At 41.8% G+C, this 23,118-nt stretch overlaps 1 protein-coding gene across 1 annotated transcript in view; it reads left to right on the top strand.

Annotated features, from left to right (window-relative positions):
• Window positions 1-8,229, top strand: part of ABCC4 (ATP binding cassette subfamily C member 4) — a 318,763-nt gene extending 310,534 nt beyond the window's left edge. The window contains exons 30-31 of the mRNA XM_044284601.1: window positions 2,934-3,068; window positions 6,079-8,229. Coding sequence (XP_044140536.1) covers window positions 2,934-3,068; window positions 6,079-6,168 — 225 coding nt within the window. The 3' untranslated portion in view covers window positions 6,169-8,229. The remainder of the gene's footprint in view (window positions 1-2,933; window positions 3,069-6,078) is intronic.
• Window positions 8,230-23,118: the final 14,889 nt, after the last annotated feature.

Below are 23,118 nucleotides of genomic sequence, written 5' to 3'. Positions count from 1 at the left end.
TGTTGTAAATAACAAAAAAAAGTGCCAAAAAAGCTATTTCTTGTTACCTTGCCGCACAAAAAGTGTAATATAGAGCAACCAAAAATCATATGTACCTTAAACTAGTACCAAAAAAACTGCCACCCTATCCCGTAGTTTCTAAAATGGGGTCACTTTTTTGGAGTTTCTACTCTAGAGGTGCATCAGAGGGGCTTCAAATGGGACATGGTGTCAAAAAAAAACAGTCCAGCAAAATCTGCCTTCCAAAAACCACATGGCATTCCTTTCCTTCTGCGGCCTGCCGTGTGCCCGTACAGCAGTTTACGACCACATATGGGGTGTTTCTGTAAACTACAGAATTGGGGCCATAAATAATGAGTTTTGTTTGGCTGTTAACCCTTGCTTTGTAACTGGAAATAAAATATTAAAATGGAAAATCTGCCAAAAAAGTGAAATTTTGAAATTGTATCTCTATTTTCCATTAAATCTTGTGCAACACCTAAAGGGTTAACAAAGTTTGTAAAATCAGTTTTGAATACCTTGAGGGGTGTAGTTTCTTAGATGGGGTCACTTTTATGGAGTTTCTACTCTAGGGGTGCATCAGGGGGGCTTCAAATGGGACATGGTGTCAAAAAAACAGTCCCTTTCCCTCTACGCCCTACTGTGTGCCCGTACAGTAGTTTACGGCCACATATGGGGTGTTTCTGTAAACGGCAGAGTCAGGGCAATAAAGATACAGTCTTGTTTGGCTGTTAACCCTTGCTTTGTTAGTGGAAAAAATTGGTTAAAATGGAAAATTAGGCAAAAAAATGAAATTCTCAAATTTCATCCCCATTTGCCAATAACTCTTGTGCAATACCTAAAGGGTTAACGAAGTTTGTAAAATCAGTTTTGAATACCTTGAGGGGTGTAGTTTATAGAATGGGGTCATTTTTGGAGCGGTTTCTATCATGTAAGCCTCACAAAGTGACTTCAAACCTGTAGTGGTCCCTAAAAATTTGGTTTTTGTAAATTTCTGAAAAATTTCAAGATTTGCTTCTAAACTTCTAAGCCTTGTAACAGCCCCAAAAAATAAAATATCATTCCCAAAATAATTCAAACATGAAGTAGACATATGGGGAATGTAAAGTCATCACAATTTTTTGGGGTATTACTATGTGATACAGAAGTAAAGAAACCCAAACTTTGAAATTTGCAAATTTTTCCCAATTTTTGGTAAATTAGGTATTTTTTTATGCAAAAACTTTTATTTATTTTTTTACTTCATTTTACCAGTGTCATGAAGTACAATATGTGACGAAAAAACAATCCCAGAATGGCCTGGATAAGCCAAAGTGTTTTAAAGCTATCAGCACTTAAAGGGACACTGGTCAGATTTGCAAAAAATGGCCAAATCCTTAGGGTGAAATAGGGCTGAGTCCTTAAGGGGTTAAAGCACACAATTGGCACATATAAAATGCTGAATTACCTCAAGTCTTTTAACTGTGTAACTTTTCTAATTCTCGCATGTGTCTTGACAAACCCCACCTCTAAAGGTGTATTTACAAGGGGCAATTGTTGGGCCAATTATCAGGAACAAGCATTAGTGCGAACGCCCGTTCCAGATAATCACCAAACACTTACTCATCTGGTGAAATAATCGCTTATGCAGCCACCTAAATGATCTTATCTGAGCAGCAGATTGTGCTGTGTAAAAAGCTCTGCTGCCCAGAAACAATGAATCTATATGAGCGATAGCGGTAGACATAGTGGATGAGATTGCAGCATGTAAAATGCAGGTCTTTACCTCCACTGACAAGCAGGCAGTTATCGGAGAGTGATTACTTCGCGATAATTGCATTCTTAAGTAACGCATGTAAATGCGCCTTAAATCTTTAGTTTTATGACGGATTCTCACATGGATTGACAGACCTTGCTAATTGGGGTTTTAATGGTTTGGCTTACTGATTTATAAACAATGACTAAAGCTACAACTAAAGACTAAAGGCCCTTTTAGGGTACTTTGACACTAGCCGGCAGGGTCCAGCAAAAACGCTTCCGTTATTGATAATACAGCTGTCTGCATCCGTTGTGAACGGATCCGGTTGTGTTATCTTTAACGTTGCCAAGACGGATCATTAACGTCATTAACTCCATTGAAAGTCAATGGGGGACGGATCTGTTTTCTATTGTGGCAGAGAAAACTGATCCGTCCCCATTGACTTGCATTGGGGGTCATGATGGATCCGTCTTGATCAGTTTCCCAGGACGGAAAGCAAAATACAACATGTTGTGGTTTGTTCTCCGGTCAGGGAACGCAACTAAACGGAACGGAATACATTTTGGAGCATTTACGTTCTGTTTAGTTCAGTTTTGTCCCCATTGACAATGAATGGGGACAAAACTGAAGCTTTTTTTCTGGTATTGAGCCCCTATGACTGAACTCAATACCAGAAAACTTAAACGCTGGTGTGAAAGTAGCCTTTCCCATGTCTATGCACAGACAATTATTGGAAATGAAGCAAACATTGCTGATAAATGCCTGATCATTGAGCTGGGTTGCATTTACATGAAGGGATCATTCCCACTATCCCCATTCATCTCCATACATATTTATTATGGCAGCTTTTACTTATTCTGTTTTGTGGTGCCATGTTTTTTTGGAGTGGTAGTACAAATTAATGTGAAATTTGTATGTGTTTAGTCTAGTTTAAATCAGTTTGTCACAGGGTTTCTCTCTTTGAATCATGTCCCACACCTCACCAGAAATAATGCAGTGCATCATATATGCCTGTAGTGCCCATTCTAATGTTAATTTATTTTCATAGATTAGGGTAAGATTGTCATTTTAGTAATTGGGGAGGAGCCTATGTTGCTAGGCAACATGTTCCCATAGGTCTATTTTGGATGGAATATATTGTATGATAGACTTGCATAATACTTGCTTTTAGTAATACGTTATCTTGTTACTATAGGTGCTTGATTCGGGAAGAGTAAAAGAATATGATGAACCCTTCAACTTACTGCAAAATAAAGAAAGTCTTTTTTACAAAATGGTCCAACAAGTGGGAAAAACAGAAGCATCGTCTTTGGCAGAGACTGCCAAACAGGTACGTTTTTACTTCAAGTCTATCTAAAGCAGGTATCGGCAACCTCAGGTGTTGGGGAAGACCAACTCCCAGAATTTATACTCGCTCTTCTCAGAACTCCCATAGACGTGAATGGGGCATGCTGGAAATCGTAGTTTGACAACAGCTGGAGTGCCAAAGGTTGCTGACCGCTGATCTAAAGAGTGTGGGCAGATAACCCAGTCCTCTGCATATTTGTTAACTTTTGGAAGATATAATTGCAATGTTTTTACTTGTAAAAAAAAAAAACTAGCAAAAAAAAAAACATTCAAATGTTCAAGCAAATTGATTTTCTGGCTTCTTTTCATGTCCGAATAATTTCCTGTCTGAATTTCACAATAGAAGTGGTTCATGGACCTAGACTCTTGCCAGGTGCCAAACGGAAGGGGTTATTGTTCTCTACATAAATCACTGGCTCAACATTTTGCTTGGTGCACTGTGATGCAAGTTATTATTAAAGGGATATTCTCACTGTAGCCCTTTGTGACACAGGCTATGCTATGAACATCTATTAGTTGTGAAACCAGTGTATGTCTCTAGAATAGGAGTTGAGTTGGCCTCTGGCCACTACTTTCAGGCTGATTTTCAGAAATGACTAAGCTTGTTAGTGCTACCATGTTGCCAATAACTCCCATAGAAATGACTGGAAGATATGCAAACTGTGTAGCACAGTGAGCCACCTCTCTATTCAATGACTGCTATCTGCTACATCAGGCTGTCACCTCTGCAGTGTCAGAGGACCCCCGTTCTCGAGATATGTGCTTGTCCTAGAGATAGGACTCACATCTATCAGAAATGTATGGAATATCTGTTCAATCACAGCCTGATGTAGCAGACAGTGGTCACCTCTACAGAGTCAGAGAGCCCCCCCCCCCCCCTTCCCCAGATTTCCAGCAATTATAAGCCCATTCAGTTGCATACTGTAAATGCAGCTGAACAGTACGATTAAGGCTACATTCACACTAATGTATTTTGTTTCCGTGTCCGTTCTGTTTTTTTTCCAGATAGGATGCACACCCATTAATTTCAATGGGTCCTCAAAAAATGCGTATAGCACACTGTGTGCTGTCCGCATCCATATGTCCGTACCGTAGCCTCACAAAAAAGATAGAACATTTCCTATTCTTGTCCGTTTTGCTGACAAGGATAGGCATTGTTACAATGGATCGGCAAAAAAAAAACGGATGCCATACGGAATGTCATCCGCTTTTATGGCGGATCCGTAATTTGCAGACCGCAAAACAAATGCAGTCATGTGAATGTAGCCTAAAGAACACATTTTGTCAGGACCTGAGCGGAAGGGCCTGCAGCCAGTTTGAGCACAGCAGAGATAGGAGTCTGTGGCCTGACCGAGGGGTATGTACTGACCACACTGTATTCCCACAATAGGTCAATGTTTGTAAAAGCCCAGAGAACCCCTTTAATGTTCATTCTCTGGTTAGTGCTCGTTGAAATTACATCCCTTTATTGAGGTGTAAGGAAATAAACCCAAAATGTCAATCGCCATGATCCTCTCTTATACCAGACCCATAATTGCTTCCCCACTATAGAAACTAAAACCAACAGCTAAGTTATGTTGTGATCGTCACGGTAGAAATGACCGTTTTTCCAGGTAAAATCCTGTCTACCTATCATGTCATGCTCAATGGATGTGCAGAATTGTAGTTAGTTTTCCGGTGAATGGATACACGTGTATACCCTCTCAGTTCAAGCAAGTGAATAATAAATAGATTTTTCAGCCCAGGGCAGCCCCGCAGTAAGCCAATGTGTCTCAATTTTGCCCATGTTTAATGCATTATGCAAGCTTTAGGCAAATCTAGGCTGTGGCGTTTAGTCGCTCCGTAGTGAGACCATTTCTGTCTATTCAACAGCCTAAGATGTAAACTTTAAAGAACATAGAGAAGTCTTATTAGACCATGCACGAAAAGTGTAGTATTGTCACACAAACATCAGTTTATGGCACTTGTGCTATATGTATATTGTGGACAGCATCTCCAAGGCACTGAACATTTATTTTTGGCCCAACTCGTGACAGATGTCAGCATTTGAAGATTGCATTTGCTTTTTGAACGGCTTGAACAAAAGTTTTCACGTTCATCTGCGAAGGGAAAAAAATTGCATTTGAAGTCCCCTTTCTCCAGCATACACAGTGGCAGATAAGAGCACACAAGTCTTGACATTATTTCATTTTGTTATGCGCATCTGTCAAAGAACAGAGATACCATACAGCTCCTAAAAACTGCCGATTGTGTAACAGTGAAACTTGACAGCATTTCTTTCCTTTTATATTCTGATTATACATTTATCAGGGAACCTGTATCTCTTCTAGTTCAGCTGGAAATCGCAGGGATTGAAGCGCTGAAAGGCATGCTGAAAAAAAAATGTATCTTCTATTACTTGGGATCATCTTACGTTTTAAAGAAGTTGCTTGGATGAGGCTTTGTCAGAGCCTTAGCCTTCCCTTCCATTATTGTGGTACTATCCGTAGATCACATTTCTATGGGCCATGTAACTGCTTTTGGTACAAATTAAACACTCTGATATTTCAAATATATGTACCTTGAAGTTTCAATGCTTGTCAATCATAGTTTGTAAAATATAGGGATTACAAGCTGATATTAACATCCAAATCCATTGTGTTTTGGGTTTTATGTGTGAAAATGAGAAACCTTTTTGCTGACGCTGGTTTCCACACGCCTTTGTCACCCTCTTTTAATTTATCTCCGTGTTTTCAGTGCGCACAGTCTTATCAGTGTAATGTGGCCGTGGTTGCATCAATACTCGGTGGGATAACAGGCATTCTATCATTTTGGTTTATTGCCAATTAATTCGGCTCATTGTTCAGATGATGTATTGGTGACTTTGCTGATTTCTGCAAAGATTAAATTGTTTGTTTTATGTCAAACAGTTGCTTTCTTGAGATTTTTTTTATTGTATGTTTAAGCCATCCGGTTTTACTCACTAGCAAAATATATTCTTTTTATTTTTTTAGGTCTATCTGAACAAAATCCAAGAAGCCAACAGGCCACCTTCTTCCAGAGACCCATCCGAACCATTTATTATTTTTGAAACTGCTCTTTGACACTATTTGTGCAGGTGTTTTATTTTTTATTTTTTTGTACTTTCACCAAGTAGCCTTCTGGCAGCCTGTGTGCTGTGCCAGGTCTCTGCGTCAGTCCTCGGGCTGCCTCTTAAAGTGCCAGTAGTTTTCTTGCATTCGTATCTGTGGTTAAGTATTCCTATCTGAAATTATTAGATTGTGAGGTATAGTTGACATTGTGATACCGTAACAGGAGAGTATCACTACTTGGCTCATGACCTCCTCTTAATATAAGGGGAGCGTGTGTGTTCATGGTGTCAGCAGAAGGCGTACAGTACGCCACGGCTTTTGTTTTCCTTTAATTGTACTTGGCAGAGCTTTCATCCGCCCATGATCATCAGTGGTGTAGCCAAGTTTGTCCTTAGCTGCTGTATGCAGTGCCAGCCATTCACTTAGAAATGGAAGGGTTCACCATACTAAATTCCAGATCAGAGTTCCTTCTGTGTAGCAGAGGACGGGGCATTTAGGCAGAAAACATAATGAAGCACAATCCAAATGAACAGAGGAGTTAGGCGTTTCAATGTAAACACTCCTTTTAAGTTGCACTGTCCATGCAGCCAGTAATGTTTATGAACATTTAGTAATAACTAACTTGACATTAGAAACTATTTGCCTTGTAATAGATTCAGTTAGGGCGGGTGCACTGATACACAGCCTTCACCAAAGCAAGCACAAGTGTCCATTCAGGTATCCACAGGAGTGAATGTAGGGTTCCTCTTGTAATTCCTACTACTTCCCCAAGTGCAAGCATCCGTGTCAATATTCCCAGGGCATTGTCTTGAGCGTGCCTTGAACTCTCTTCTGGAAACAGACCATGTTAATGTTTACACTGATGTTCGTATTATGACTGCTATTGTCTTTGTAATAGTGACATATAATACTGTACGTCCATCACTCTGCAAATGGGATGTGAAGTGCCAGCTAGCAAACATGTTTCCATCATAATCTCTTCACTTTCATGCTTTTAAGCAACAATCAGTTAAATAGTATTAATGCAATTAGTATTCATGGTTCTTAGAGTCTCCTTCATTAGTGCCAATTTCTATTCATAATAGTCTGCAATTAAGATACGCACTCAAATGTGGGCATTTAAATCGATGTCAGTCATTTATTCCTCCTTCTGCATATCCATGTTTAGCCGTTGTCTCCATTTGTTGCACACCACAATACTTACATGTTGACTTCTTTGATTGCAGAAAAAAATGTTTTATTTTCTCTTGTGTTTCTAATTTATGATTTAACTAAAGGGATACCCATTCTTTTGTCGGTTGTCTAACCAGTCTCTTTTCATTATACAAGAGCTATACCTAATTTATTTCAGTTGTATGTGTACAGTTTCTAAGTATAGTAGATCTTGTCACATCTAACAGTACATCACAATTGTACATAAAAAAAATAAAAATGGATTTGGAAAAAAAATGAGCCTGAGGATCTTGGTACACATTTTGCACTAACTATGCTAACTTACCTTGCCACATTACGACAACCCGACAGTGAATAATGCAGCTATGCAGCAGTAGGGGTGGACTGACCATAGAGTTAGACCTTACGGGGAAATCTCCTGGTGGGTTGATACCCAGAGGGCCATCCAAGCTCTCTTCGCAGCCACTGGTCAGCTACATAATCATCTGATGCTCTCAGCATTAATTAAGGTTAGGAGCATCAGGCACTTATGCACCTGGCCAGTGGCTGCAGGTGCTATCCTGAATTCAAAAGTATAGCTGTCCATAGGATGGTGATACAGCTGAATACTGCAGCGAGGGTGGCAGTATTTTGTACTACACTGTGGTAGTTCTGCTGGGGCAGTATTTTGTGCTGCACTGTGGTATTGCTTGGTCCTTCCTTCTTGGGTTGCCCCCCTTCCAATATGGGGTCACTTTAACTTCCTGGTCCGCCCCTGTGCAGCAGCCTCAGTTGAAGCAGCTCAAACACACCACTGCCACAGTCAACTTCACAGTTCTTTGGGTTCATGTGTAAATTTACTGTACTTGTCTTGGGGGATTGAACATACACTGTACTAAAATAAAAAATGTATCCAGTAAATTATACATCATTTTTTTTTGTACAATTTTGTGAATGTCTATATAAACTCTTGTCTATTTTAGATATAAAATAGATTTTAAGAGCCATATATGCCAGCAGATTTTATCAAAGCAGAAGAGATGTGTTTCATTAATTACATTTAAAGGGAGTGGTGCTGCAATAACCCGCTCCGTCCACCAGACAATGGAGGGAGTTGTGGTGTTCCAGAGCTAGTGCAGAACAGCTGATCGGGATGTTGGAAGATCTGATATTGATGGCCTGGCCTTAGGATGGACCATCTGCATAAACTTTCTGGAGAACTCCTTTATATAATATTTTGGGTTTTCTTTTGGTTTATTTAGTAGTTGTGGCTAGAAGCATTGTAAACCAAGCTAAAATAAAACCCACATATTAAAAAGTCTGCTTCTCTTCTGTAAGTCTGAATTGAGAGGAACATCAAAGAGAGTCTCCCATGCTACAGCGCCTGGTGTGTTCATGCATTACACGGACAGTTCATTTCAGTGGACAGTATGCAGAGCTTCAATTGCTCCGTGAAGCTGTTCCCATAGAATTAAACAGTTGGGGGGGGAATTTATCATCTCCCTTGACGCATGAAAAGTGGCATTGAAAGGTCGCCAGTGTGACTTTTTAACTGCCACTTAAAAAAAATTGCTCCATCTATCGGTCTTACGCTGCACTGACTTAACCTAAAGGGGGCGTGGCAAGCGGCTACGACAATTTAATCTTAATTTACGCCAGTTTTCTGGTGCAAATGAAGCCAGAAATCTACTGTAGCTCTGATCTATCATTGATCTTTGTTTAGGCACACAGACTGCAGATTAGATTAGGCGCATCTGCCGGCAATGCAGGGATATCAAGTTTTAAATAGGAAAGGGTAGGACAGTGGTTCAGACCCTTATAGGTTGACATCTAGAAAACTTATCCTGTGCTGTTTTAAAACATCTGGTAATTATTGGGTACATTCTTCTTGAAGGTGCACCTAACAGACTAAAGTACATAGGTGTGTATAGCTGTAGGCATAAAAGGTTGGTATAGGTTGTTCTGATCTGTAAAGCTGTGAATCTTACATGAACAGACCTTGGAATCACATAACATGCAATAATTTACAGAATAGTTACAAAATATGTAAGTTTGTCTTTTGCAGCCGACACATCACAATCCTGAAACTTGCTGTGCATGTTGTTCAAATAACCTCTGTGATTAAAATACAAAGCCGTGTATGTTTGAAAGGCACTATTACTTTTCCTTTGAGAAAACACTGCCTCTGCTTGCCCAGGCACAATTAAAGTAATTCATCTTTTCATACTTTTATTGAGCCCTTGATTGGAAGATTTTTAGCAATTGCCTGACACAATGATCATAGGGTAATCATCATCATTTAAAGATAGCTATTTTTAATCTCTAAAATATATAAATTATGTCATAAACTCATGCGTCAATTGTGTTGCTTATTTGGGAGGATCTGGTGTGTATTATTATTTGGTCACATGTAGATTGTTTTTTATAAGGATATCCTTATACTTTAATCCCAAACGGCAATAGTATTTTCTCGTGACCTGTATAGCAAAGAATATGTTTTCAAGTTTTGTATAATAGCCCATCATCATAATTCCACCAAAGCTTGCCCTATCTCTTGATTACAGCATGATTCCTTTAATCCTTAAAATGTTCATTGTTCTTGCATTGCCCCTTTAGCAATGGCACTATAGTGCACAGTATTGCATGATCCTGGATAAAATACTTAGCTTTGTGAATACATTACTTGGATTTATTTGTGAAGAAGGAACTACTGTAGCTAGAAGAAGCCATTCAGTCTGACAGTGATCTTCACATATTAAATGTGCATGAGAAAATTGAGTCCTAGTCCATCAGCATGCCAAGTTTTTTTTTTTTTTACATGTTAAGTAGTGAGAGATCTATGTAGCTAAGTGTACTTTCACACTAGCGTTTTGGCTTTCCATTTTTTGAAATCCGTTCAGTTTTGCCCTAATCCATACTTGATGGAAAAGAATCCGCTCAGAATACAGTTTGCCTCCGTTCTGTCTCCATTCCGCTCTAGAGGCGGACACCAAAACACTGCCTGCAGCGTTTTTCTGTTTGTCCTGGGATGCGGAGCAGGACTGATCCTTCCTGACACACAATGTAATTCAATGGGGACTGATCCGTTTTCTCTGACACAATAGAAAACTGATCCGTAAACCATTGACTTTCAATGGAATTCATGACTGATCCGTCTTGGCTATATAAGACATAATACAACCGGATCGGTTCATGACTAATGCATGCGGTTGTATTATTGTAACGGAAGCGTTTTTGCAGATCCATGGCGCTAGTGTGAAAGTAGCCTTACCTGCAGCAACAAGTTTCTGCATGGACCAGATGGTCCACACATGGGTGAAAGAAATCAATAAGGTCTAATATAGCACAAGGGGTTTTGTCTCCATTTTATCTCCTGCTTTAAGAAAGAACTGGAGCGAACAACAGCTCCTGTTCTTACAGCGGCCTCTTGCTCTACATCTGGGAGTCCTTAATCCTTTTATTCTCACGGTCTCTGACCATGGCGTAAGCAAAGAGGACTTATCTCTTAGGGTAATGAGGTTACCTAGGGACTTGATCTTAGCCTTGGCCCAGTCATCCCCAGGGACCTAGAAAGTACCCCGTGAATGTTCAGCAAGCCTACTGTTAGGGCAAACGAAGTTTCAAAGTGTCACAGTATATAATGTATTAGTATACAAATCTGTTTAAAAGAGTATTCCCAATTAAACATTTATGGTATACCCACCACTGGGATGCACACATATCTCAAGAATCTGACCCTGTCTACGTGCTGTGAATGGAGACGTGGCCATTCATGTGCATATCTCTCCATTCAAATAAGTATGTTCAGCTATATTTTAAATGGTGAATGGAGTTATATTTTTGAATTCTCCTCTCCATTCATGGTGGTGTTAGGCTAGTTTCCCATATTTGTGATTTGCGGACGGATCTCCGCCGGTCCCCATTATGGTTAGTGGGGCCAGATGGCAATGCTTAAGGTTCTGGCAATGCCAGAATGCAGAGAGGTCTGACATGATGTTCCCTGCCAGAACAGCCTGACGGATATTATAGACTAGTGTGAAACTAGCATTAATGGCACTCGGGTGGGAATACAGTCTGGACATTTGTACAGATGAAAGGATGCTCAAAATAAAGATGTAAAATTGTAATCCTGTAAAGACTGAGCCAGTTTTCATTTTCACCTGCAGACACCTGCTCATCTTCTGTGCTTGCCTCTTCTCCATATATACCATTCATGCATATGATGTACAAGTCCATCATATTGTGTTAAATTGTAAAGTGGGATTCTTAAAATTTGAATAAAAACTTACAAAAATTCTTTTTTTAAAGCCCACCAAAAATGTAAAAAAAAAATGCAATTGTGCAAATACATGTTAATGTGCATACATACAAAAAACACTTTTATGTATTCACTTGACTTTAATTGCCTGTTAAATAAATTCTTCAGACTATGTGGCAGCAGTCTTCCTGTGTGTGTTAAGCTGAAATTGAGCATCAAGCCTCAATCATCTTTTTACGTATTTTCAGTTTCCACAAAGTTGGAATATCATTTTTTTTTTGGGGGGGGGGATTGTTAAATGTAATTGAACCAGCATCTATATGTGATTTACTACAAGACACAAGGTAGGGTAGCAAAATTTGTGCACTACATTATCTGAGAGGCCTAAAAATGTCTGAGCTACTGAAGGGTTCCAAATGAAAGACCCAGAGTCAGAATGGGGCTAGTGGTAGTAGTAGGCTGCAGTTGTCCCTGCTGGCTTAGGAAAGGCGCAACATTATAGTTGAGGAGAAAGAGGATGAGATTGTAGGTTGAATAACTCACTCCTCCTCTGTCGCAGCAGGATGAAATGGAGGTGACTTCAGAGTCTGACACTGGGCTGCGCTATTGGCAGTGGGGACAGTGGCAGGCGGGGGAGGGGAGCCAAAGAACCCAAGTCTGATAGAAGCAAAAGGGTGGGTGAGGACTCCAATGACAGTTGTGTACTGGACAAGACCTGGGAGCCAGATCAGGGTGCAGAGGAGGAGGGTTATGGGGGAAGCAATAAAAAGCAGAGGCCACATCTGCTTTGAGATCTGATGATGCTGCTGAGGCAGTTGGTGGGTTAGGCCCTGTAGGAGTGGCGCTCACATGACTGGAAAACATTCAGCTTATGACTGGACTGTCCACTGAATAAAGAATACCTCACTAAAAGCAATCCAGTAGAGTGTGGGAATCTTTATTATATTTAGGGAGCTAATGCCGTGCGCTCAGCCTCGCTGGAAAATTCCTAGCTGGGATTACTTCTCCCAAAAAGTCATCCCTGCCTTGTACTCTAACAAGGTTCATGCCATGTTGGAGCAGCTCTTACAAGCAGGGACAGTACATGTCTTTCACTGCCCACTGGGTTAAAGTTTTTTTCTGGCAACGTTGAAGCAGCACTCTAGCAATGAGGCCAGGTCCTTTTTGACCACCCCATGATTGTGTCAGCCTGGCTCCCACACCAGGCACTTATCCGCCGCCTATTCCTTGGACACGTTCCCTCCCCAGCAGCAGCTGGGTACAGGGTCGCTTGCACTACCCCTCCTTCCCATCACATGTCAGGTCAAGCATCTCCACGCCATGTGGGAGCTGATTAGCCTAGGGGAGAGTAGCCACACCAGCGAGTGGTTTCTCAAGTACATCAAGCAGCAAACATCCCACTGGCTGTCACCCCACTGACTCCAATTGGGCAATGTGATCGGTGAAAATGGACACAACATCATGGCCATCCTGAACCTGGGTGAAATAACACATGCTCCCTGCATGGTGAACGTCATCAACCTAGTGGTTCATCTCTTTCTAAATAAGTACACTGGCTTGTGTAAGGTGCTGGAAAAGTTTAGGAGACTTTCCATGCCCTGCAGCCACTTACGTGGTGAGGAATGCTCTTCTGGACCTGCAGAGACAGAATGACCTGCTGCTAAATTGCCTAATCCGCGACATGCCAACTCACTGGAATTTGACATTGCACATACTCAAGTGTACAGGCAGCAGAAAGCTGTGAACGATTTTGTCATGCACCAGTCGGCAGCAGGAAGCATGTGTTGCTTCGAGTTCGAGCAGTGACGGCTCATTTGGGATGCCTGTGGGGTGCTGAAGCCCTTTGAAAATTCCACAAAGTTTTCAGCATTGATAACTGCGGCATGAACAACGTCATCCCTCTTTTATATTTATCTTGGAACTGACGCTCATGCAGCAGGGGACAACCCTATAGCTGTTGGAGACACACAAATGGAATCTGCCATGGAGAAGAAAAATGAGGATGAGGAGCTGCCACTACAAGAGGAGGAGGAGTTGGAGGTGGACAAGCAAAAGAGCAATGAGTATGACACCGGCCAAGACATCCAGAAAGAAGTGGCTGCACAGGCACATTGGCCAAAATGGCCACCTGTATGCTCGCTTGCTTATACAGTGACAGGTGAATCATTAACATCAATCAGTCTGGTGATTACTGGATAGGCATGCTTTTAGAACCTCACTACCAAGGCAAATCGGGGGAATGTTTTTCTCTTACAGGAAGGTAAAATTACGCTACTACCAGGAAACACTGTGTACAGATGCCTGTCGCTAGAGTGTCTGATGGAGCAGTTTTTCTATGTGCCGCACTCGGCTGAAGCCAGTCAGCAAACCGACATTTCCCACCACAACGCCCAGGTATAGGCCTCCATTTTGGAGAGGGTTTTTAGCGACACGGGGGGCTTGGTGACACCCAAACGGAGCAAGTTGTCCTCTGCCAGTGTCCAAAACATCACTTGTCAAAATGAACCAAGCCTGGATTCAGATTTTCACACGCCGCCTGCTGATTCCGATGTATAGACTTCGCCTTGCTGGCAGTGTCCCATCTTGCCACTGTTGCTGTCTGCCTGTTATCACGTTCTGTACGACTGCTGTGACTTGCATCATGCTGCTAATGCCTCTCGATCATCAGTTTACTTTACATCAATTTTGCTTCCAGAAATATAATAAATACATTTTCAGGGTGGGGGATTGGGTATATTTCTTTATGGGTCCATTCAGACTTTCGTAGTGATTTGCAGTCTACGGACTGAAGAACACTGACACCACACATTTCCGGTCCGCGGCTCCGCAAAAAAATAGAGCATGTCCTAATAGGAACATATATATGTTCCTATTAGGACATGCTCTATTTTTTTGCGGAGCCGCGGACCGGAAATGTGGATGCGGACAGCACACTGTATACTGTCCGCATCTTTTCTGGCCCCATTGAAAATGAATAGGTCTGCACCCGTTCCGCATAATTGCGGAACGGATCCGGACCATTCATACGGACATGTGAATGGACCCTAATGCGCAGCATAAATGTATGTAATTACTGTATCAGTGTCATTTTCTAGGCAATGCTTGGGCCTGCATCATGCCTCTAAGGCTACTTTCACACTAGCGTTTTGGCTTTCCGTTTGTGAGATCCGTTCAGGGCTCTCACAAGCAGTCCAAAACGGATCGGTTTTGCCCTAATGCATTCGGAATGGAAAAGGATCTGCTCAGAATGCATCAGTTTGCCTCCGTTCCGCCTCCTTTCCGCTTTGGAGGCGGACGCCAAACGGATCCGTTCTGACACACAATGTAAGTCACGGGGATTGGATCAGTTTTCTATGACACAATAAAAAAACTGATTTTAATTAACTTTCAATGGTGTTCAAGACTGATCTGTCTTGGCTATGTTAAAGATAATTCAAACGTATCCGTTCTGAACAGATGCAGATGTTTGTATTATCTGAAAGGATCCATCTGTTAAATTTCTTTAAGTCAATACACACATCTTCTCAGAGTCCAGGAAATGCTGCGGTCTGCATTATGCCACTTTCCAATCATCGCGTTCTATTAGCTTCTGTGGCATGCCACTTGCCAACCATCAAGTTTCCAAAAGACACTTTTTTTTTTTTTAATCCCATAACACCTTGTGTGTTTAAACATCATCTGCCCTTGATAAGTTATAGTTTTAGAAAGCCTTGGAATGTAAAAGAGCATATAGACTTGTTCGCTCATCTCCACTCCTGATGATGGGTTCGTTGAAACTGTTATAATGACAAAAAGAACAATGGCCACATCTGAAATCTCCTTTTGGAATGTTATCTAGCTATGTAGTATGAGGCCTTACATATATACTTTTTACCAGCATTTCTTCAGAAAATCACAATAGGTTTTTCTCAATTTGCGGTCCCCAATGCAAGGAGAACATTCGTGCAGGCTTCGGGACGGATCCAGAACCATTCAAATTGAATGGGTCCGCATCCTTCCATTCCGCAAAAAGATAGAGCAAGTACTGTCTTTTTGCGGAATGAAAGTACAGAATGGAAGCACTCCATAATGCTTTCTTTCCGTTCCGTGCTTCCGTTCTGCATCTCTGGATTTGTTGACCCATTGAAGTAAATGGGTATGCATCTGTGATGCGGAATTCACACGGAACGGTGTCCGTGTATTGCGGATCCGCATATGCGGACCACAATACGGTAACGGAACACATACGTTCGTGTGAACAAGCCCTAAATCTTCCAAACTGCTCTCACTTTGCCAGTTGTTGTGCATTACACCATGAATAATTGATATTGTTGCCCATAGAGAAGAGTATCCTGATCAAACGCTCTTGCCTTCTGTAAGGCTTCTTTTAGTAAATGCGACTTATAGCCTCTTTCTTATTAACACATTTTTAGTGAATCAGCTTGTTTTTCCAAACATATCATTATTGATGTCAATTTTTCTCTACTGGATAAACTGACCATTAGGAATTGCTCTTTGGACACTGTGGAGATGGAATCTGTCAAAATGAAGTAAAGAATTTGTGGCTGTTGGTTTTCTGTAGTCTTCTGTAATAATGTCACCATCTGGAAACCTAAATCCATCTTAATAGTGTCAAATCTACAAGTAAACCTCTTATTTATCTCTAACATTGTTCAAATAGGTGACAAATTTGAAAAATTGCTCTTCACCTGACCCTAATAAACACAACATTGATGTACCTGAAAAAAGCTTTGTTGTAATGTACATAAGGATTTTTTTTTTTACCATGAACACAGAGTTATCCTAAAATACTGCCAAGAATATGTTGGCCAAGGTACAAGCAACGGTGCCCATTGCCATACCTGTTTCTTGTTGGTACCAAGGATTGTCAAAAACAAATGCATTGTAGGACAAAACAAAAAATACTTTATCAACCAAATCTATAAACTCAACATTTTTCGGTGGGTTCCAATACTTTTTGTGCTGCGTGCATGTCTAGCAAAGAAAAGTGTGTGCTGCTTCTGTGTTTTTGTCCCACTCCTTGATTTGACTTCCAAATGCTGATGAGAAATATCGACTTAATTCTAAGACCACATTCGCATCTCCGATGAACAGCTGGCTGAGAACAGCCTGCTGGCATTCACTGGATCCAGCATTGCCAGATTTAACAGATCACGGTCAGATCCCTATTGACTGTAATGGGATCCAGCTGCTTTCCGGCATAAATGCTGGGTTTTGGCCAGACAAATACCGCTGCATGCAACGATTTATGCCAGATCACGCTGCTCGACCATCTCTAACTGAGATGTGAACATAACCTTGCTGTGTGAAAGTGACTTTTTAGTACTTCAATATAGTCCTTGTGACTTTGCATGTTTTTTTTTTTATATGAAATAAAAGATTAGAAATGTCTGTGTACATCATGTGCTTAACCTTGCTGTTTGTATTAACAAAATGATGTCCAAAAATAACCTTGGTGTCTTCTGGTAAACTTCATTAATGGTGCGTAAGTGACTGAAATGACTGTAGATTTGTAGATGTCTGGACTATGAAATGTTTTTGATTGAGAATAATTTGACCATAGGGACATCTTAAATTAACCACTTCCCGACCGCCCATTGACTATAAATGTCCTTTGCGGTTGGGTTAATCTTTGATCGAACGTTTCTGAACCGCCTTTCAGAGATGGCAGCTACACGCTATTCGTGCAGCTGCCGAGTGGGGGTCCCACTGTCAGTGACTGCAATGCACTGCAGAGAGAAGGCAGGGACAGTTCCTGTGTGTCCCTGCCTTCTAGATAGCTGAATGAGTGCTGTGTATACAGCTGAGGAAGCGATCTGCCGCTTCCTGTCCTGGCCCGGTGATCATGTGACAGTGCAGGAGCTGTCGGGTCTTCCATAGACCTCGATCAGCCCTGCACTGAGGCGTTACACAGAATTTACGTTACACCCTTCAATCAAAAAGTAATATGTACCCCAAAATGGTAGCAATAAAAATGTAATTTCATCCTGCAAAAAATGAGCCCCCAAACAATACCGTAGCCAGAACAAAAAAATGGCTCTAAGAAAATAGCAACACAAAAACAATTTTTTAAAATCTAAATATACTCTTGTGTAAAACGTAAAAAAATAAATACATATTTGGTATTGCCGCGTCTGTAACAATTGGCTCTACAAAAAGATCACATGATCTACCTCAAGTGAACAGTGTAAAATAAAAAATAATAAAACTATGCCAAAACAGCTTTTTTTAGTCACCTCACAAAAAACATATCAATAAAAAAATTGTATATACCCCAAAATGGTAGCAATAAAAACATAACCTTGTCCCGCGAAAAACAAGCCCCCACACAAGACTATAGCCAGAAAAATGGAAAAAAATGGCTCTAAGAAAATGGCAAAACAAAAACATGATTATTTTTTTTTCTAAAAATGTTTTTATAGTGTAAAAAATAAAACTAGACAAATTTGGTATAGTTATGTTCGTATTGACCGGATCTATAAAAATATTACATGATCTATCCCATCAAGTGAACGGTGTAAACAAAAATGACACTAAACAACTTTTTTTGTGACTCCACCTCCCAAAAATGGGATAAAAAGCAACGGGAAAGCCAAATGTACCCCAAAATGGTGTAATAAGACATTTAATATTAGTATATCGGAGCGGCGGGGAGGGGCTATAGTACACTGACTGCACCGCCCCGCCGCTATTCTTGGCCCCCAGCTCCTCCTCCCAGTCCCTCCCCCGGCCCCCGCTTGCTCTACATCGCATCCAGCGATGTTAAATTGTCAGCATTCGCCCCATAAGACGCAGGGGCATTTACCCCCCATTTTTTTGGGGGGGGGGAAGTGCGTCTTATGGGGCGAAAAATACGGTAGATGTATTAATGCCGATTCTGATACCAAGTGTTCCAGAAATTGTCAGTTTTCCGGTCTGCGCATGCGCTGGGCTTTTGATCTTTGAACATTTTTAATACTGGATCCGTTATTCCGGATGAGACAGATCTGGTATTTCACCGAATCCGGAAAAAAAAGCTTTCCGTTTGTACACAGCTGTTTGTTCATTTTCTGGAACTGCCTGCCGGAATCTAAAAACGCTAGTGTGAAAGTGCCCTAACACAGATATCTTAGGAATGGTGTCAGGTCCTCTTTAAAGTGAATCTGTCACTACTTCTATGCTGTCCTAAGAGCAACATAAATTAGTGAGAGATCCCCTTAGCAAAATGCATGGTCAGTTTATTTAGTTGCTACAGCTGTTCTGCCAAAATCAAGTGTCTATTTTTATTTTTAATACAGTGCAGGGAGAGGGATGTGACACATTTATGTAATATACTTTATTGTGTAAAGTTACAGTGTGGCTGCAAGTTGCCAATGACCTGGGAACATTGACTATAGGCCCAAACCTGCCTCCCGTTGCCTCCTTGCCGGGTCCAGCCGCTGGATCTGCTCTGTCCATGCACGCAGGCTGTGCCCTGCTTGCCAAAAAGGCATCTCTTCCTGTGCCCATAGGGTGCATAATGCATTCACTTTGGCTTTTAAAGGGTCTGTGTACGTGCCCCCTAATCTTCACCAGTCAATGGCTGGTAACCCTGGGGTACTTAAGGCTCCTTCCTCTGAGGGAGGGTGGCAGAGCAATATGTTCCTTGTCTTGCTAAGTTCCTGAAAAAGTGTGCTGTATTCTACCGACTCTTTGCCAGTTTACTGGATACTGCCCCTTCTCTGCCTGACATGACTTTTATGACCTCTGTATTGACCTTTTGCTACCTGCCCTGACCTTGGACCATTTACTATATTGCCCATACTCTACTTGCCCTGATCTAAAATCGTTCCTAACTACAATTTTGCCTAACTGATTGATGCTCTGCACCACTGTCTCTGACCCACAGTGGATCGGTTGTTCTCTACACAGAGACTACTCCAGAAGGTAGCAGTCTGGTGGTTCCCCTACAGTGAAGTCCAAATCTGTGCACAGGGGAAGGCTGAACACCAGGGGACTGCCATGACAATTCCCTTAAGTTTAGCCCAAAGTAATATCTGTTAGTGGACACAGTGGTTCCACACCCACTGTCGTAACAGAAAGGGGTTTCTTTTTACTAGACTACAGGGTTAGTTTTCATCATTCTACTGAGTGAAGTTTGCTTATTGACATTTCCATGTTTTTCCATGTAATTCATCCAACATAAAAAATGTAAAAAAAATCTTCAGTCCTGGGTACAGTACCTCATTTGAAAATGTTAGTATTATTGGTTTAACCTTCCAAAAAAAAAAAACGTTAACGTTTACCCAGATTGTATCCACATACAGTACATGTGTTGATTAAGAGCGTCAATCACTTCTAAACCAATACTTATATTTCTTATACTTAAGGGCTCCTTGCTCCAGCAAAGACTGGTATATAGCAGAAAGACAATAAAATCTACCACTTCAAACTTTTACAGATTCTTATGCTATTTAACACTAGTCCAGAAAGGTAAACTACTACTGTAACACAATATCACAATCATGGCTTTAATATTGTATGACATATATCTTCCTCAAATGTCAGACTTTTTTTTAATTTTTATTTTTTGACATGTAAAATTATCATATTTTGATTGTCAGTAAACTTACTGAGAAATGGTAACCCTGCCAGAAAACTAATAATTAGTGAACATCCACAAATATCTTCAAGAAATTGAGATGTTCTCACTGTCAAGTCAAAATATCCTGCTGGGTTGTGATAACTTGTTCGTATAGTTTTAAAGGGAACCTGTCATCAACCTTATGCTGACCTCACTGAGGGCAGCATAAAATAGTGACAGATGTGCTGATTTCAGCGGTGTGTCACTGATGAGTTAAAGCATTGGTGTTAATAAATGTGCAAAAAACTCACTGGAAAAAAAAAAGTGGCCTAAACGGGTGAAAATGCTCCAAACCCAGACCCTGTAGCGTGTTTATAACTGGGGGAGCAAAAAATGCGTACAATGGAGGATGCCGGGGCGGACCACATGCACCAAAAGAACATCTTACACAAAATGATACATTGTGCATATGAAAAAATATATACATACAAAAATCACTGCAAAAAATGCACCAAAATGATACGCAACTGACAATACTAGCTAATTCCTCAGGCCGATGTTAAAAGCTGAGAACTTTGCCAATATCTTCCAGTCAGCACATATCGGAACCCCTCATGCACCACATGCGGTCTGAATCAATGCTAGAAATCAACTCCCAGCCAGACTCTCACATGCCTCCACAGTGGTATCACCAATGCATTGTGAGGTAGAATAAAGCTGTGAGCAGCACCCACAACAGACCATGTGACTGTCACGGAATGTGTACAGGTAACAAGGCAAAATAACATGCATAAATGACTCGCTGGATCCAAAAGCTAAGGAACAAAAGGGAGACCCCTGTAGAAGACCTGGCACTTTCCCTGGCTGCTCAGCCTATGCATAGATCCGAATGGTGGAGGTATGCATATCCACGTACCTTGACTATATAACCCCTGAGCACCCTACAATAGTGAGGGGACACGACCACCGGCTCCCTACACCAGACACGGAGGGAGTCAGGGTCACCTGGGATCCAGCAAACAGAAAATAACAGATAACAGTTTAACACTTAACTTTGTAGAGGAGAGGAGAACCAGATGGGCATGCACACATGCTCCAGGAAGAAATATAAGCCGCCCAGAAAAGCCTTCTGGGGAAGAATTTAAAGGGAAGCAATTAGTCCAACACATGACAGCTGAGACAGGCTAACGAGAGGAGGAGCTGAATACCACAACACAGAAACTCAAGAAGGAGGTTCTGAAAGGCCTCTGTCAGAGCTTCTCAGCTGTCTGGTTGTGACAGTTCCCCTCCCTCTACGAGTGGACTCCGGACACTCAGAACCCACCTTCTCAGGATGGGACCTATGGAAAGCCCTGATGAGACGAGAGGCTTTAATGTCCGTCACTGGGACCCACATCCTCTCCTCAGGACCATACCCCTCCCAGTGAACAAGGTACTGAAGAGAACCGCGGACAAGACGAGAATCCACAATCCCAGAGACCTGAAATTCAAGATTCCCATCAACCATAATCGGAGGAGGAGGCAAAGGCGAGGGTACAATGGGTTGAACATAAGGTTTCAATAAGGACTTATGAAAAACATTATGGATCTTCCAAGTCTGAGGAAGATCAAGACGGTATGCAACAGGATTGATGACAGACAGGATTTTGTAAGGCCCAATAAACCTAGGACCCAACTTCCAGGAGGGAACCTTCAATTTGATATTCTTGGTAGACAACCACACCAGATCACCAACATTCAGGTCCGGACCAAGCACACGTCTCTTATCAGCCACACGCTTATATCTCTCACTCATGCTCTTTAGATTATCTTGAATCTTTTGCCAAATAGATGACAAAGATGAGGAGAATCTGTCCTCATCAGGTAAACCAGAAGACCCCTCTCCCGAGAAAGTCCCAAACTGTGGATGAAACCCATATGCACCAAAAAATGGTGACTTATCAGAGGACTCCTGACGACGGTTATTTAAAGCAAACTCAGCAAGGGACAAAAAAGAACACCAATCCTCTTGATTCTCCGCCACAAAACAACGCAGATATGTCTCCAGATTCTGATTGACGCGCTCTGTCTGGCCATTCGACTGCGGGTGGAAAGCAGAAGAGAATGACAACCGAACCCCCAAGCGAGAACAGAAAGCCTTCCAGAATCTGGAAACAAACTGCGTGCCCCTATCAGAGACTATGTCTGAAGGAATACCGTGCAATTTGACAATGTGATCAACAAATGCCTGCGCAAGCGTCTTAGCATTGGGCAAACCAGGAAAAGGGATGAAATGCACCATTTTGCTAAAACGGTCCACCACCACCAGAATCACAGTCTTCCCCGAGGAACGAGGCAGGTCCGTTATGAAGTCCATGGACAGATGTGTCCGAGGACGGGAAGGAATGGGTAAGGGAAGGAGAGGACCTGATGGCCGTGAATGAGGGACTTTGGCACGAGCGCAAGTCTCGCAGGCTGCCACAAAACCCTCAACCGACTTACGAAGCGCAGGCCACCAGAATCTCCAAGCGATGAGATCCAGTGTGGCTCTTACCCCCGGGTGCCCAGCAAGGACCGTATCGTGGTGTTCTTTAAAAATTTTGTGTCTTAAAGCGAGAGGCACAAACCACCTCCCAGGAGGACAAAGATCAGGAGCCTCTGACTGGGCTGCCTGCACCTCTGCCTCCAATTCAGGAAAAAGAGCAGAGACCACCACACCTTCAGCCAAAATGGGACCCGGGTCTTCAAAATTCCCGCCTCCCGGAAAACAACGTGACAGGGCATCTGCCTTCACATTCTTAACTCCAGGGCGGAACGTGACAACAAAATTAAACCTAGAAAAGAACAACGACCATCTGGCCTGTCTCGGGTTCAGACGCTTAGCTGACTCCAAGTAGGCCAGATTTTTATGGTCAGTAAATACGGTAATAGGGTGTCTGGCTCCCTCTAGCCAATGGCGCCATTCCTCAAAAGCCAACTTGATGGCCAACAATTCCCTATCTCCCACATCGTAATTTCTCTCTGCGGAGGA

The sequence above is a fragment of the Bufo gargarizans genome, chromosome 3 (genome assembly GCF_014858855.1).
Source record: "Bufo gargarizans isolate SCDJY-AF-19 chromosome 3, ASM1485885v1, whole genome shotgun sequence".
In the NCBI taxonomy this organism is placed as follows: Eukaryota; Metazoa; Chordata; class Amphibia; order Anura; family Bufonidae; genus Bufo; species Bufo gargarizans.
Note: the sequence above shows the minus strand (reverse complement) of the source record. Positions and strands in the feature narration are given on the sequence as shown.